The 16,966-nt window shown below is 41.6% G+C and overlaps 1 protein-coding gene across 1 annotated transcript in view; it reads left to right on the top strand.

Annotated features, from left to right (window-relative positions):
- ACADM (acyl-CoA dehydrogenase medium chain) overlaps positions 1-16,966 on the top strand; it is a 50,987-nt gene that overhangs the window by 18,606 nt on the left and 15,415 nt on the right. Inside the window, exons 3-8 of the mRNA XM_048860869.2 lie at positions 2,740-2,837; positions 2,944-3,013; positions 7,668-7,768; positions 7,858-7,938; positions 14,242-14,372; positions 15,623-15,731. Of these exons, the coding sequence (XP_048716826.2) occupies positions 2,740-2,837; positions 2,944-3,013; positions 7,668-7,768; positions 7,858-7,938; positions 14,242-14,372; positions 15,623-15,731 (590 nt within the window). The remainder of the gene's footprint in view (positions 1-2,739; positions 2,838-2,943; positions 3,014-7,667; positions 7,769-7,857; positions 7,939-14,241; positions 14,373-15,622; positions 15,732-16,966) is intronic.

Below are 16,966 nucleotides of genomic sequence, written 5' to 3'. Positions count from 1 at the left end.
GTGTAATAACAGGTACCATGAGACTGCCCATCCTGGCCTTGCTGCCGGTTCCGTCTAACATCGCCCTTCCTGACATCAGGCGACAAGGCACCTTGCAGAATTTGCTCCTTAAAGTGCAAGACGTGCCCCATCTACCCTTGTTTAAAGATGTGTTTAATCCATTGAAACAATGTCTTAGCCCACGGCATCCCATTTGGACAGTTCTCCTAAGGAAACTCAATATCACCCTCGGGGCACATACTAGGTGGCAAGGACAAGCTTCAAACATAGCCAGTGCCTATCTCGTGAGAGATCCAGCACTCCAGCCCCCAAGTTTTGACCTTCCAGGTCATCTTTGGGTAAAGTTCAATTGCTTCAGATGTGGAGTGATCACATGTGCTGCTAATGACTATAACTAGCGCCTTTGTGACTCCCCACTTGGCTGCTATTGTCAGTTAGAAGATATGACATACTTGCAGGCTTTATCCATTGGCAAGCCTGCCCCTTGTGGACTTGCACACTGCTTTTCTGTCAGGTATTAAATGTTTAAGATACTTGGACTAACACACTTGATTTGATTGTGTAGATGCAATTGCAATAAATATTTAGTAGTTGGTTGAGCAACCTACAAAGAAAATACATCTGGAACGTCTGAATCTTCTGTGTAGAAGACTGTTGCTTAAAGACAAGGCCCTATATACTGTGTAATATGTCAGGAACCTTGGACTTAGGGGGCAGGGATCCACCAAGCCCTCACTTTCTTCATCCCCCTTTCTCTGTTCTAATCAGTACAGTGTTCCTTGCATTATTCATTTTGATAATAAATTAATTTTTTAAAATATCTTCCCCCACTGTGACCTAGAAACCTCTTGGTGCCAACTGACAGAGGTCACAACAGTATATCGGATTATAGGTATCCCCTGGGTTCTCCAAAAGTTAAGACAGATCACTAGAAGGCAATAAACAGATTCTAGGCAGAAAGTAGGTAGTAAACACTTATCTTTCTGGCTGTCCGCTGTGTATTGTATGCCTCCAGGCCAATTCAATCAGCATAAAAAACAATGGATATACTTGGAGACAGGCTATGTTTGCAGTGTGGGCCAGATGCAGGCCCAAGGATTTACAAAGACAAAGGAACCCCAAGATAAGCCTCTCGGGACCTTCTGGGCTAAGGGACCATATTCTGTAACTGCATAAAAGAAGTAGAGAGGAGATTAGATTTCATCCTTCAGTCTGGGAAGACAAGCTGATCTTATGAAAGGAGGGTCTAAGCCAATGGTCACCAACCGGTTGATTGCGATCGACTGGTCGATCCTGGAGACTCTCCCAGTGGATCGCGATCTCCAGTCACTAAAAGTCTGGCTGTGTGGTTCAGGAGGGCTGCCGCTAAGGCAGGCTCCCTGCCTGCCCCACGCCACTCCCAGAAGCGGCCGCATTTGGGTGGCGGGGAGACGGCAGGAGTCTCCGTGCACTGCTCCTGCCTACAAGCACCACCCCCAGAGCTCCCATTGGCTGGGAATGGGGAACCGCGGCCAATGGAAACTGCAGGAGTGGTGCCTACAGAGAGGGGCAACGTGTGGAGACAAGTGTGTCCCCCTTCTCCCCACCCCTCAAGGGGCCAGGCCGGGGTGCATCAGCTCTTCTGGGAGAGGCGTGGGGCCAGGGCAGGCAGGGAGCCTGCCTTAGCCCTGCTGCGCCACTGACCAGGAGCTGCCTGAGGTAAGTGCCGCCCGGCGGGAGCCCGCACCAACCCCCAGCCCTGAGTCCCCACCCGGAGCCTGCACCCCAAACCGCCTCCTGCACCCCCAAACCCCCAGCACTGAGCCCCCTTCCGGAGCCAGCACCCCATGCCCCCTCCTACATGCCGCCCCAGCCCACAACCACACTAAGGGCAGGTGGTGACGAGGTGCTTCACAACCCTGGGTACCCCTGGGAAGTAATACGCCCACATTGACATTTTTAATGTTCTTCAGATCACTGCATCATCAATAAATAAGTGCATTGTACATGTAGTTAGGTGAAAAGTGGAGGTTTATGCCCTTAGGTAGGGGAAGGCTGAGCCTTTTTGGCCCCCAGGAGGCAACTGAGGATGTTTTTTCTTTTTCCTGCCCTTCAGGTGGGAGCAGATCTAAGTTCCGTGTAAGCTGGGCAGAAGCCTATTTAACGCTGTGCAGGCACTCAGGGAACTGGCCTGGGGACCTGCCAGCCCCAACTCTGCTGCGGCACGGCCCCAGGCATGGCCGGGGAAGGGGCGCCTATCCTGCAGCCTCAGCCCTGGAGCTGCCGCTGCGGGGAGAGGCCCCTCTGCCCCCCATCCCAGCTGCTGCTGTGGGGGGAGAGAGCTGGTGGGGAGTTCTCTTTCCCTGCCATAGCCCCGGGTCAGCTTGCACTTCAAACCCCTCATCCCCGGCCCCACCCCAGAGCCCTCACACCTCTGCACCCAATCCTCTGCTCCAGCCCTAAACCCCTCATCCCTGGCCCCACCCCAGAGCCCGCACCCCTAGCTGGAGCCCTCATACTCCTGCACCCCAACCCTCAGCCCTCCCCCTGAGCACTCCCCACCCCAACTCTGAACCCCTCGGCCCCACCCCCATCACATGAATTTTGTTATGTGCGTCACACCTCACCTCCATATTGGTACACATAACATTCATTCCGCACATGGGTGGGAAAAATTAGAGAGAACACTGGAGTAGATCAGTAGTTCTAACAAGCAGTAAGACTAACTAGAATTTGTGACTAAAATGTTTTGTTTTCTAGAGCTCAGTGATGAACAGAGAGAGTTTCAAACTACTGCTCGTAAATTTGCTAGAGAGGAAATCATCCCTGTTGCTGCACAATATGACAAAACTGGAGAGGTAGGCTTGCCATATTTTTGTGAGGAAAATAGGTGTGGATATTCAACATTTTCCAGTTCTGCAGAAATTAATTGAATGACTGAGGGTGTAAATACTTTCTTTTCAGTATCCTGTTCCCCTTATAAAACGGGCATGGGAACTTGGTCTGATGAATTCACACATACCAGAAAGTTGTGGTGAGTAAGCAGCTTTTTTAAGCTTATAAAATAAGAGAAATGAAGAAGAATGATACGGAGGACTTTTTTTTTTTTAAAGGTAATGTTGTGTGGTTGGTACAAAATAAACTACTCCGAATTTGAAGATGTAAATGAATAACAGGTATATTCAATAGGCAAGCTGACTTGTTCAGTGCATTTTTAAAAATTCCTAGATATTAAAAGACAAAATGCACGAATACAACAGCATTCACTAACATAGTAGAGCCTCGGGGCTTCTACTGGAAAAAACATACAGCATTATCATAGAATCTCAGAATGTAGAGCTGGAAGAGACATTGAAAAGTCATCAACTCCAGCCCCCTGTGCTGCGGCAGGACCAAGTAAACTTGGCCATTCCTGACAGGTGTTTGTCCAATCTGTTCTTAAAAACCTTCAGTGATCAGGATTCCACAACCTCCTTTGGAAGCCTATTCGAGAGCTTAAATGCCCTTCTAGCTAGAAAGATTTTCCTAATATCTAACTTAATTCTCCCTCACTGCCGATTTAAGCCCATTATTTCCTGTCCTACTTTCAGTGGACGTGGAGAGCAATTGGTCAGTCTTCTTTATAGCAGTCCGTAACAATTTGAAGACTATAAAGTTTTTTCTCCAGACTAAATGTGTTCAGTTTTCTTAACCTGATTTATGATGAAATGTTTTCTAAACTTTATCATTTTTGTTGCACTACTCTGGACTCTCTCCAGTTTGTCTGTGTCTTTCCTAGTGTGGTACCCAGGATTTGCACAGTACTCAAACATGGGTCTTACCAGTGTAGTCTGAGTTGGGCAGTTACTTTCCATGTCTTATATTCGACACTCCTGTTAATATAATGATAGCCTTTTTCGCAGCTGGATCACATTGTTGACTCGAATTCAATTTGTAATCCGCTAGTGCCCCCTAGGTCCTATCAGTTCTATCAACTAACCAAGTATTCCCCATTTTGTAGTTGTGCATTTGATTTTCCTTCCTAATTACTTTGTGCTTGTCTTTATTGAATTTTATCCTGTTGATTCAGACCAATTTTTCTAATTTCTCAATGTCCTTTTGAATTCTAATTCTGTCCTCCAAAGTGCTTCCAACCTCTCTCAGCTTTGTGTCATTGGCAAATTTTGTAAGCATTCCTTTCACTCCATTATTCAAGTCATTAAAGAAATTATTGACTAGTATCAGACACAGGACTGATCCCTGTGGAACTTCATTAAATATGTCCTCCCAGTTTGTCAGCGAACCCTTGATAAACTACTCTTTGAGTAGTCTTTCTTTCCAGTTTTGTACCAACTTTATAGTAATTTCATCTAGACCACATGTCCCTAGTTAGCCTATGAAAATGTCTTGTGGAACTGTGTCAAAAGCTTTACTAAAATCAAGAGATACTAAGTCTACAGCTTCTCCTCATCCACTAAGCCAGTAACCCTGTGAAAGACTAAAATTAGGTTGGTTTGACATGGTTTGGTATTGACAAATCCATGCTGGCTATTCCTTATAACCCTATTGTCCTGTAGGTGCTTACAAATTTGTTACTTAATAATTTGTTCCAGTATCTTTCCAGGTTTTGGAGTTAGGCTGATGGGTCTATAATTTCCTTAGTCATCTTTGTCTCCTTTTTAAAGATAAGTACTATTTTTTCCCTTTTCCAGTCCTCTTGAGTTCTTGATGATAATTGCTACTGGGTTCGAGATTGCTTCAGCTAGTTCTTTAAGTACCCAAGGATGAATTTCATCAGGCCCTGTGGACTTGAATACTTCTAATTTATTTAAACGTTCTTTAACCTGCTCTTTACATATTTTGGCTTTTCTTCACCCTTCTTGTTAATATTTATTGTGTTGAAGAAACGCCCTTTTTAGTGAAGACGGAAGCAAAATAGGCATTAAACACCTAACCTTCTTGATGTCATCAGTTATTAGCTCTCCTTCCCCGTTAATTAGAGGACTTAAGCTTTTCTTTGTCTTTTTTTCTTACTTTATTGTATTTAAGGAACCTCTTATTGCCTTTTATGTCTCTTGGTACGTGTAACTTATTTTGTGCCTTAGTCTTTCTGATTTTGTCCCTTCATACTTGTGCTGTTCTTTTGTACTTCTCTTTTCATCCTTTCCACTTTTTGTAGGATTCCTTTTTGATTTTCAGGTAATTGAACAGCTCCTGATAGGAAAAATAGTTAGAGGCCAGTATGACTCTATCTTTCCTCTGCGTCAGAATAGTTTGCAGTTGTGCCTTTAATATTGTCTTCTTGAGAAACTGCCAGCTCTCCTGAACTCCTTTATCTCTTACATTTTATTCCTATAAGATCTTACGTATCAGTTCCCTGAGTTTGTCTACTTTGTTGAAGTCCATTGTCATTTATATTGGTGCTCTCATTCCTTCCTTTCCTTAGAATCAGGAAATCTGTTATTTCATGATCACTTTCATCCAAATTGCCTTCCATCTTCTGATTCACAACCAATTCCCTCTCAAGTCTAAAATGGCTGTCCTCCTGGTTACTTCCTTCACTTTCTAGATGTACGTGTCCCCAGTACGTTCCAAGCCTTACTGGAAATTGTGTTTTGCTGTATTACTTTTCCAACAGGTGTCTGGGAAGTTAAAGTCCTCTATTACTACTAAGTCTTGTGTTTTTGGATATTTCTGTTTGTTCTAGAAATGCCTTCTCCACCTCCTCTTCCTGATGTGGTGGCCTATAGTAGACCCCTACCATGGCCCTTTTCCCCCTCTTTTATCTTTACCCAGAGACTTTTTCAGCTGGTCTGCCTCTTACCTTTTCATGGACCCCAGAATGCATGTATTCTTGATGTATAATGGAACACCTCCTCCCTTTTTTTAGCTTCCTGTCCTTCCCGAATAAGCTATACCTCTCTCTACCAATATTCCAGTCATGAGACTTATCCCACCAAGTTTCTGTGATGCCGGTTTAGTCATCATTTAGCTTATGTACGACTCTCTTCCACTTCTTCCTGTTTATTCCCCAAACTCCTTGCATTTGTGTATAGAAATATAAGATGTTGAACAGTTTCCCCCACTGATTTCTCTTTTGTTGCTCCTATGACCTTACTGTAATTTTCCATGTCCCACTGCCCCTCCAACACCTAGCCTTCTTTTAAGGTTGCCTTCTTTATGCCTATCTATGGGCTTTGGTCACCTGCCACCTTTTGAACATAATTTAAAGCTCTCCTCACTAGGAGATTTTCTTCCCCTTCCATGTCAGGAGGACCCCATCTCTTCCTCGCAGATTTTCTTTTGTAGTGTGATTTAGAAGAAGGTACATAGTTAACTTCAGTTATTATTATTTTTATTTTTTTAAACCAGGGTATTTTTGAAGGAATCTCACTACAGTATCTAAATATAATATGGAATTAATCAAGAGTGATCATTGTAGAAGAAATCATTTTGTTGCAGGCCTCAAGTCTGGTAACAATGTGATGCAATCACAAAAAAAGACACTATCCTCTGTAGGCTTTAAAGGACTACTCGGGCTGACTGTGGAAACTGGAGGTTAGATTGAGACCTATCAATTTAGGGCCAGATTCTCTGCTATGGCTGGCATCTACTTGGTGTAGTAGGGGAAGTGTCAGGGAGCTGATTACTTCCCAATTTCTCTGTCTGTCTTGGCCTAGGCCAGGGGTGGGCAAACTTTTGGCCTGAGGGCCACATCGGGGTGTGAAACTGTATGGATGGCCGGGTAGGGGAGGCTGTGCCTCCCCAAACAGCCTGGCCCCCTCCCACTTCCCACCCCCGATTGTCCCCCTCAGAACTCCCATCCATCCAATCCCCCCGCTCCTTGTCCCCTGACTGCCCCTTCCCGGGATCCCCTGCTCCAAACCGCCCCCCTGGGGACCCCACCCACTATCCGACCCCCCCTGCTCCCTGTCCCCTGACAGGCCCCCCCAGGACTCCCATGCCTATCCAACTGCTCCCTGTCCCCTGACTGCCCCCTGGGACCTCCTGCCCCTTATCCAACCCTCCCGCCCCCCAATGCCGCTCAGAGCAGTGGGAGTTCACAGCCTGGCCGGAGCCAGCTGCACTGCCTATGCGGCTGCGGGGAAGGGGGACAGCAGGGGAGGGGCTGGAGGCTGAAGGGCCGGGCAGGACATGCCTGCGGGCCGTAGTTTTCCCACCTCTGGCACCAGTTAGAGCAGCCTAAGGGCTGACCCCAGAGGGACCATTCACCAATTGGAGACTATTTGGAGCACATTCCTTTCATTTGGGCCAGAAGGGGGATGGTGTAGGAGTCCACACTGCCAGCTTTTCAGCTCAGAACTCTTATGGTCCAGGAAAATTCTCGGCTGGCTGGATAACAGCTAGAATCTGGAGGCACAAGGGTCCAGTATGGAGGGCAGAGAACAAGAGTATTGACAACAAGAAGTTCATACAAAAACACTTTTGTCTTAGTTCTTTGTAGCTTGCCAAGAAGATCGCTTGCAGAAACCCTGGAGTGTGAAATTTTATTTTTTAAAGTCTTACTTGTTTGGCAAAACTCTAAATTCTCATGCTTGGGGAATTGACTATTTGGATAAAATGTGATAAATACAGACATATCCAAGGGGATATGTTTTTCATATTTCCTTGAATTTGTCTGTATAAAGAATTGTTGCATGCTTTGGCTATAAACTATTTTTGGTAAAAAATAAACTATTTAACTGTAGGTGGACTGGGCCTTGGCAGTTTCGAAGCTTGCCTTATTACAGAAGAATTAGCTTATGGATGTACAGGGGTCCAAACTGCTATTGAAGCAAATTCCTTGGGAGTAAGTCTTAACATTTTTTTTCTACTATTTTTGACCAGAGTTTATAGAATGCTGTTCACTATTTTAAAAGAATAAATCTTCTCTTGTAGCAAATGCCAGTCATCATTGCAGGAAATAAGCAACAGCAGAAGAAATATTTGGGGAGAATGACTGAGGAGCCATTGATGTGTGTAAGTGTAGCTGCTACTTTGTTGAATGCTTATGGTCCATGATATCTTATTTTGCTTTCTTTTGAAGAAAATGTAAAGGGATATGTACTTAATTCAAATAGGTATTTAAATATAACTAGACATCACAATTTACTGTAAGGTCCGGGATGGTAAGTGGAACACATTCAGTTAGCAAATAGAAGTTATCTGGAGTACAGTCAACCAGAAATCCTGAAGTAGTTGTTTCAAAATCTAACTTCTATTTCAAGAAGAGGAGTTCGGGGTGGGAGGTGGAAAAAAATCACATTTATGTAATCACAGGCAGATTTCAGAAAATAATTAAAAATATGGCCCAACACCTAAAGGCATAAAAACATGCTGAAGTACTATAAACTCTCAGTAGCTGCTGTATCTAGAAGATAGTGAGGATTCAAATGTCTACTTCAATAAAGGCTGCATAAATAAGCAGCCAAAAATAGAGCATTACAAAAGAACAGGATAAACATAAAATATTCCTTTGCACTTTTAGCTCCAGATTTCAAAGCACTTTACACTCTCAAATATGGAAATTAAGGCACCGAGAATGCGTGACCCTGAACAAGTTTTAACATGTATCATATTAGAGTTGAAGTATAGAAACCAGATTGATAAATATATCTGGACCGCTTGGTAATAGTGACCATAATATAATTAAATTTAATATCCTTGTGGCGAGGAAAACACCACAGCGGCCCAACACTGTAGCACTTAATTTCAGAAAGGGGAACTACACAAAAATGAGGAGGTTAGCTAAACAGAAATTAAGATACAGCGCCAAAAATGAAACCCTTGCAAGCTGCATGGAAACTTTTTAAGGACACCATAATAGAGGCTCAACTTAAATGAATACCCCAACCAAAAAAGAGCCACCGTGGCTAAACAACAAAGTAAAAGAAGCAGTGAGAGGCAAAAAAGGTATCCTTTAAAAAGTGGAAGTTAAATCTTAGTGAGGAAAATAGAAAGGAGCAGAAACTCTGGCAAATGAAGTGTAAAAATATAATTAGGAAGGCCAAAAAAAATTTGAAGAACAGCTAGCCAAAGATTCAAAAAAGTTATAGCAATGTTTTAAGTACATCAGAAGCAGGAAGCCTGCTAAATAGCCAGTGAGGCTACTGGACAATCAAGATGCTAAAGGAGCACTCAAGCACAATAAGGCCATTGCGGGGAAACTCAATGAATTCTTTGCATCGGTCTTCACAGCTGAGGATGTTAGGGAGATTGCCATCCCCATGAGCCATTCTTTTTAGGTGACAGATCTGAGGAACTGTCCCATATTGAGGAGGTGGTTTTGGAATAAATTGCTAAACTAAACAGTAATAAGTCACCAGGACCAGATGGTATTCACCCAAGAGTTCTGAAGGAACTCAAATGTGAAATTGTAGGCCGACTAACTGTTGTCTGTAACCTATCATTTAAACCAGCTTCTGTACCAAAAGACTGGAGGACCGCTAATGTGACGCCAGTTTTTAAGAAGGGCTCCAGAGGTGAACCTGGCAATTACAGGCCAGTAAACCTGACTTCAGTACTGGGCAAAATGGTTGAAACTATAGTAAAGAACAAAATTGTCAGACGCATAGATGAACATAATTTGCTGGGGAAGAATCAACATAGTTTTTGTAAAGGGAAATCATGCCTCACCAATCTACTAGAATTCTTTGAGGGGGTCAACAAGCATGTGGACAACGGGGATCCAGTTGATAAGTGTATTTAGATTTTCAGAAAGCCTTTGGCAAGGTCCCTCACCAAAGGCTTGTAAGCAGTCATGAGATAAGAGGGAAGGTTCTCTCATGGATTGCTAACTGGTTAAAAGATAAGAGACAAAGGGTTGGAATAAATGGTCAGTTTTCAGAATGGAGAGAGGTAAATAGGGGTGTCCCCCAGGGGTCTGTACTGGTCTCAGTCCTATTCAACATATTCATAAATGCTCTGGCAAAAGGGGTAAACAGTGAAGTGATAAAATTTGCAAATGATACAAAACTACTCAAGATAGTTCAGTCCCAGGCAGACTGCAAAGAGCTACTAAAGGATCTCTCAAAACTGGGTGACTGGGCAACAAAATGGCAGATGTTGATAAATGCAAAGTAATGCACATTGGAAAACATAATCCTAACTATACATATAAAATGATGGGGTCTAAATTATCTGTTACCACTCAAGAAAGAGATCTTGGAGTCACTGTGGATAGTTCTCTGAAAAAAATCCACTCAATGTGCAGCAGCAGTCAAAAAAGCAAACAGAATGTTGGGCATCATTAAGAAAGGGATAGATAATAAGACAGAAAATATCGTATTGCCTCTGTAAATCCATGGTATGTCCACATCTTAAATATTGCGTGCAGATGTGGTCACCCCATCTCAAAAAAGATATCATTGGACTTGGAAAAGGTTCAGAAAAGGGCAACAAAAATGATTAGGGGTCTGGAACGGCTGCGATATGAGGAAAGATTAATAAGATTGGGACGTTTCAGCTTGGGGAAAAAAAGAGAACTAAGGAGGCGTATGATAGTCTATAAAATCATGACTGGTGTGGAGAAAGTAAATAAGGAAGTGTCATTTACTCCTTCTCTTAACACAAGAACCGGGGTCCCCAAATGAAATGAATAGGCGGCAGGTTTAAAAACAAACAAAAGGAAGTATTTCTTCACATAACACACAGCCAACCTGTGGAATTCTTTGCCAGAGGCTGTTGTGACAGATAAGACTATAATGGGTCAAAAAAGAATTAGATAAATTGGAGGCTAGGTCCATCAATGGCTATTAGCCAGGATGGGCAGGGATGGTGTCCCTAGCCTCTGTTTGCCAGAAGCTGGAAATGGATCACTTGATGATTACCTGTTCTGTTCATTACTTCTGGGGCACCTGGCATTGGCCACTGTCGGAAGACAGGATACTGGACTAGATGGACCTTTGGTCTGACCCAGTATGGCCATTCTTATGTTCTTATCTATTATTGAAGTTTTATCAGCATAGTAAACCAATTAATCACTCAGTTGCTTGGACTCATTTGACCCTGTGTGGTTTTTTGTTTAAATACTTTGAGGACTGCATCAGTAAGTAGCTTTTCAATACCCTAATCCCAAATGTGTAAATTTTAGTTCTGGTAGTCCAAGAAACTTAGCTTTATCAATGTGTCTCATTTATCACAAATTTGCAATAAATGTGTTTAGTATTCTTATTCATCACAGTGGCTTATTGTGAGCTTCCACCCTATCAGAGCCTATACAGAATAGAGCACCCCTAATGTTGTGGTATCTTTAGTCTTAAGATTTGCTTTGTACTGTATCCGAAAGATAAAACTAAAGTTTATATGTGAGCCCCACTTTCCTGATGATCTTTATCAATAGTTGTCTTAGTAAAGGGCTTCACCAGTTCCTTGATGGGATCTATTAGGAAAAACAGTTCGAGTTTGCATGTAGAGAGTAGAACGTTAGATGAATATGTTTGCACGTGTTTATACTGTATGTACCTGTGTATGTGTGTGTATGTATTACATACTTGACAGCCCGCTGTTTGTGTGTATTTGTAATGAAAGGCTAATTGCCTTTCAGAACTGAGCATAACAGTAATTTTTTTGGCAAGAAATATGAATGCCATCTCAGTCAGTGTTGTTTCTGATACTATGATGCATGGAGGGTGGAAAGACAGCATTTCTTTAACAGCTAAACTAAGACATGCCTCATTGTGACACAGGGGCTCATTTGTGCTTCACTCTGTCAGCAGCCCTTGTCATAATCCTGACATAGGCCTGACATAATCGCTGTACCTAATATGTCATATCTGTATTTAAAAGGTGGCATGTAAGTTATCATTAGAAAACTAATAACTCACTGATGATTAACATTTTTGCATGATGTATGTAGTGGATGTGTATACAAAATTCTAAATATGCACCAGAATTATATTCTTAAAATGTGTTTGGCATGTAATGCATAAGCACAGACTGCCTTAGACAAAGCCTCGTCTTCAGGCAGACAATGAAGGTACATGTTCGGTAAATAAAACTATCAAGTCAAGTGCAGGAGGAGATAGCATGGCATCTATGCCCAACAGGAGAGAAGCTTGGTCTGGTTTTACTTTTTGAAAAATACATTGCAGATGTATTTACTTGTATATAAAGATGGGGGCTGAACCTCAAATGATAAGCAATTGAATCAAATGGTAATATACAATACTACTGTATTGTAAGATGGTATAGAGTGGAGGTCTTCTCTGAAAACTAATGACACACTCGTGATTAATCTCATTGTGAAATGTATGTATTAATACTATCTGAGGAGATAGGGATACATAATGATATGCTTTAAAGTCTGTGGCCAAATAGGGAGAAACAAGCTTCCTTCCAGATAGGAGACAAGGCCTCTATTTGTCTCCTATGTAAATTAAGCATGGCGCAATCAAAACAGTGGAAGCCCTATTTACGTATAGGGGGATGGGAAGACCAGAGGAAAGGAAAAACAGCATGAGGTCATCCTGCCTCTTGAAACAAAGTAATTGAACTTTGAAAGATATAAGCAAAGAAAGAAGCCATCTTTGGCATCCATCACTAGACAGACACAAGGGAACAGAGCTCTTGTAAGCTAAGAAAGATGGGTCCTTCAGTGAAGGAGGGAGATAGATTTGAAGTCCCTGGGAACTGAATATAGGTGAGAAACCTCATTAGGCAAAGATCTTTCACCCAGGAAGACAAGGGGAAGCTAGCCCCTTGTGCTTCTGTGGAAGGTCCTGACTGAGAGGAAGTCAGCCATGGCTGGGGAAAAAGGAAGACTGGTGAGAGAAACCATCTTGAACAAATCCTGTACTTTGCTAGCTTAAGTTTGAGACTTTTTGATTCGTTTGTAACACTTTATAACATTATTCCTTTTTCTTGGCACCAGTTAGCCTATGTCCTATTGTAAATAAATTTGTTTTATTTTTACTATAAGCCAATTCAGTACTGTGTTTAAAGGGAAAGGTGTATTTACTCCAGTTAAGTTAATAAGCTGTCATGTGCTTTTGTGTCATTAAAGGAACAAACGAACCTTATATTTTTCTGAACTGTCCAAGAGAGGGCTGGACATTAGAGCACACAGTTTGGGGAACAATTAGGATTGGGAGTGTATTGGGATCACCCTGCAAATATTAACCGAGGCTGGCAGAAAGCCACATAGGGGTGACCGGCGTGTTGCAGGCAGGCTGCTAGGGTCAGAGTTGCAGGACCAGAGCTGCAGATATACATAGGCGCTCAGGGCAGGACCTGCATGTTGTTGCTGACCGTGAATGTCATGGCTTGGAGTTACAGTAGCAAAGCATTTGAGGCACCCAGGGTTATAGGGCAGGTGGTTACTCAACCCCTCGCTATTCTGGATTGCATCCTGAACCCTGCGACGCTCATACAATTGGGTTTTTTGTACTCAATAGAAGAAGTACAAACACTGGACTAAGTTCTACTCTCTGACACACTGGTATACTCTTCTGTATCAAATAAGGAACTTTCGCTATTCAAAATTATACTGGTATTAGAGTCTAAATTTTTTTCTGCTGTAAAGGTGTAACACAGACTGCATTACAAGCTTCCCTGTGTTCCATCAGTAGTGTGACTTAAGCATATCCTTTAGGGACCATATCCTAGAGGTGAGAGGAAAGTCCATTCCTTTTTAATCCATGTGTTTTCTGCCAACAAGGTGCCATTTTTAGTAGTGCACAGTCGCTTACATCACTGGATTGAGACCACCTTTTTTTTAATATAGGCTTCTGAATATTGAATACAAACTTTCAGTCACTATCAGCCTGGGCTGGATTCAAATTAGCAGCTTAAAAGTGAGGTGGTTTGTATTCTGATAATAATTTTAAGAGCCATTCAGTCCCCCAGTAAAGCACTGTTACTATACACAGACTGAATTATTAACAATTTTTACACTATGGTGCATCAAGGATATAAAGATAACAGGGGAGTCTTAAAAAATAAAAATAAAATTGAGTTGTTACCCACATTACTTACTACTTACCTATTATTTCAAAAAGTAAACTGCACAGTATAGCTTGTCAAAATTTTCCACAATGTCTAGTAATTCACTTTGGAAGTTTAAACCTATTAAACATATTTTTGCATTTTATCTATTCTTTTTGGTAAGGCTTCTTTTAATTCATTTGTGGAAACACATTGAGTGAGATGAAAAAATCAAGACCATTATAAGCAATAGTTTGGTACCTACACAGTGTGATAGTCTATTCAGTCCTCGTCATAAAATGAAATGACTTTTGTTATTCTGTGCCTTGCTTTGCTTTTTTTTTTTTTTTTCCCTTTTAGGCCTACTGTGTAACAGAACCTGGAGCAGGCTCTGATGTGGCTGGTATAAAAACGAGAGCTGAGAGGAAAGGAGATGAATATGTCATTAATGGTCAAAAGATGTGGATCACCAATGGTGGCAAAGCTAACTGGTACATTAACTGCTTATTAATTGGCTTTACGGTTTCAATTACTTTGTGTTCAGCCCTTCACCATGTTTTATATATAACAGAAAATTTCCTCTGACTAAGATAAGTATTAGGCTCTCTTTTTTATGATCCCTGTTCTAAATCTTCATGTTCATTACATTCTATATTGAGCTGTGATCAATATATCACTACAGAATTTTGCAGCTAACAGTGCACACTTTAGTGCCCCACAAGATCTACTGAGGAAGCCACCAGATAACAAAACTACTGAAAATTTGTTTGATAGCAGCATGATTTAAAAGCCAATTAATTCTACCTATTTTTAAAGGGAGGAAAAGTACAGAGAATGACTTACTTGCACAGTACTCAAAAGAACTTGTCTTATTATTCATTACTCTGCCTTGATTGTATACATGGTCACTGAGCGTAGTTTTCTTCTAGCCACATAGACAGCTATACGACACGTGTCACTTCCCACACAGATGGTTATAAAAAAAAGTTACATTTGTGTGGTGTCTTAAAGAGAATACTTTCCGAGCTATCCCCAAATCTAGATGTTGTTACCTTGAAGTCTGAAAAGAGCATTTTTTTTTAGAAGTACAGTTCTCTCATCCTGACCTAGTTAATATCCTGTACAACCTGCTTCAAAGAAATTTGCTTAATGGTTCAAGATCTTTAAGGAGGAACCATTTAATACCACCTAGCATATATCTTATGTCATCAATGAATACTACAGGAGGTGACTTATCAAATTTGTTTCATTTTTCTTTTAGAAATGAGCTGCAACTTAGACCTAGAAGAATAAAATTAGTCCCTTCCATGAGACTAAAGGTTTTCACACAATCACCTCCTCCCCTAATCCTTGATCTGCTGTGAAATGACCCATCTCTGCAATAGCTTTTTCATAACCTTCCTAAAGATAGTAACTAATATAATAAAAAATCACATTGCAATATGAGGAAACGGTTCTTTGTATCAGTTATTTGTTTTGTGTAATTTTGTTGGCACTTCCAGTACACCCACCACTGTGGTATGTAAGTGCCTCAGTAGAAATATTTCCAATTTAAAGCAGGCTGTCTGTTGTTCATGTCATCTGCCAGAAGAAAAGAACTTAATGCCTCCTTTTAAGAATCTCTTGATAGGGTTAATGTAATATGGTAGTTAGTATCTATCTTAAAAAAAACTTGTATCTGTTTATCTCTTAATCATGAAGACAGGTTTGAGTCACTCAAGTTACTGTGTGTTTGCACTAGGTATTTTTTGTTAGCTCGTTCCAGTCCTGATCTGAAAGCCCCTGCCAGCAAAGCCTTTACTGGATTTATTGTGGAAGCAGACAGCCCTGGAATCCAAATTGGAAGAAAGGTGGGGTGTATATGCATAGATATTTATAAGAGTGCTAGTTAGGTACTAGGAATTGCACTTTTCAAAAACAGTAATGATACTATTAATATGAATGCTTTTTAACATATTAGGTATACAACATAATTGTGCCTAGCACAAGAAAACATTTTTGTACTCATTGCTATTTCTATATTGTGACTCATTTTTAAAGATGTTTGAAATAAATTAGTGGTGACTTGCTAGGTCTATCATATTAGTATTATGGGTTTATTTCAAGTCAACATGAGGCTTGGTCACCTGGATGGTTTTAAAAAAAAAAAAAAGCCTGATTTGATCTTGTTTACACTGCTGTAACTCTATAAATAACCATGGAGTTACACCACTGCACATAAGAAATATGTGAAATCAGAATTGCACCTAAGACCAACTTTTCTTGTAATCAGAGGACTTTCTTTCTTTTGACTGCTGATCTGTGTGTGTGTGCGCACGCGCGCAAGGAAGCATGACTGATGGGAGTAAGGAAGGAGCAGCTTATCTGCAAAACCGCACACCTTGAATTCTGTCTGAAAAGATTTTACCTATTGTTTCAAGTAACACCTAACTATTGAAAATGAAAAATTACTTATCCTCTATATTTTACTGTTGTGTATTTGACATAACTACATGTATAGTCAATTTCATTGGATCCTCTGCATAGAGAGCCAGTCTCTTTTTCCTGTTTGTGTGGGTGTTTAAAAGTAGCATGGAAAGGGAAAAATGTGATTACACACCCACAAAAATTGTGAAGGGGAAGGGGGAGAAGGGGAATGACTCATGGGCCAGTGTAGTGCCTGAAATCATTTTGCCAACTCGATGGGTAACTTGAAATAATAAATGATCTGGAGGATGGTGTGGATTGCACTCTCAGCAAATTTGCGGATGATACTAAACTGGGAGGAGTGGTAGATACGCTGGAGGGGAGGGATAGGATACAGAAGGACCTAGACAAATTGGAGGATTGGGCCAAAAGAAATCTGATGAGGTTCAATAAGGATAAGTGCAGGGTCCTGCACTTAGGACGGAAGAACCCAATGCACAGCTACAGACTAGGGACCGAATGGCTAGGCAGCAGTTCTGCGGAAAAGGACCTAGGGGTGACAGTGGACGAGAAGCTGGATATGAGTCAGCAGTGTGCCCTTGTTGCCAAGAAGGCCAATGGCATTTTGGGATGTATAAGTAGGGGCATAGCGAGCAGATCGAGGGACGTGATCGTTCCC

This window comes from Caretta caretta, chromosome 8 (assembly GCF_965140235.1).
Source record: "Caretta caretta isolate rCarCar2 chromosome 8, rCarCar1.hap1, whole genome shotgun sequence".
In the NCBI taxonomy this organism is placed as follows: Eukaryota; Metazoa; Chordata; order Testudines; family Cheloniidae; genus Caretta; species Caretta caretta.
Note: the sequence above shows the minus strand (reverse complement) of the source record. Positions and strands in the feature narration are given on the sequence as shown.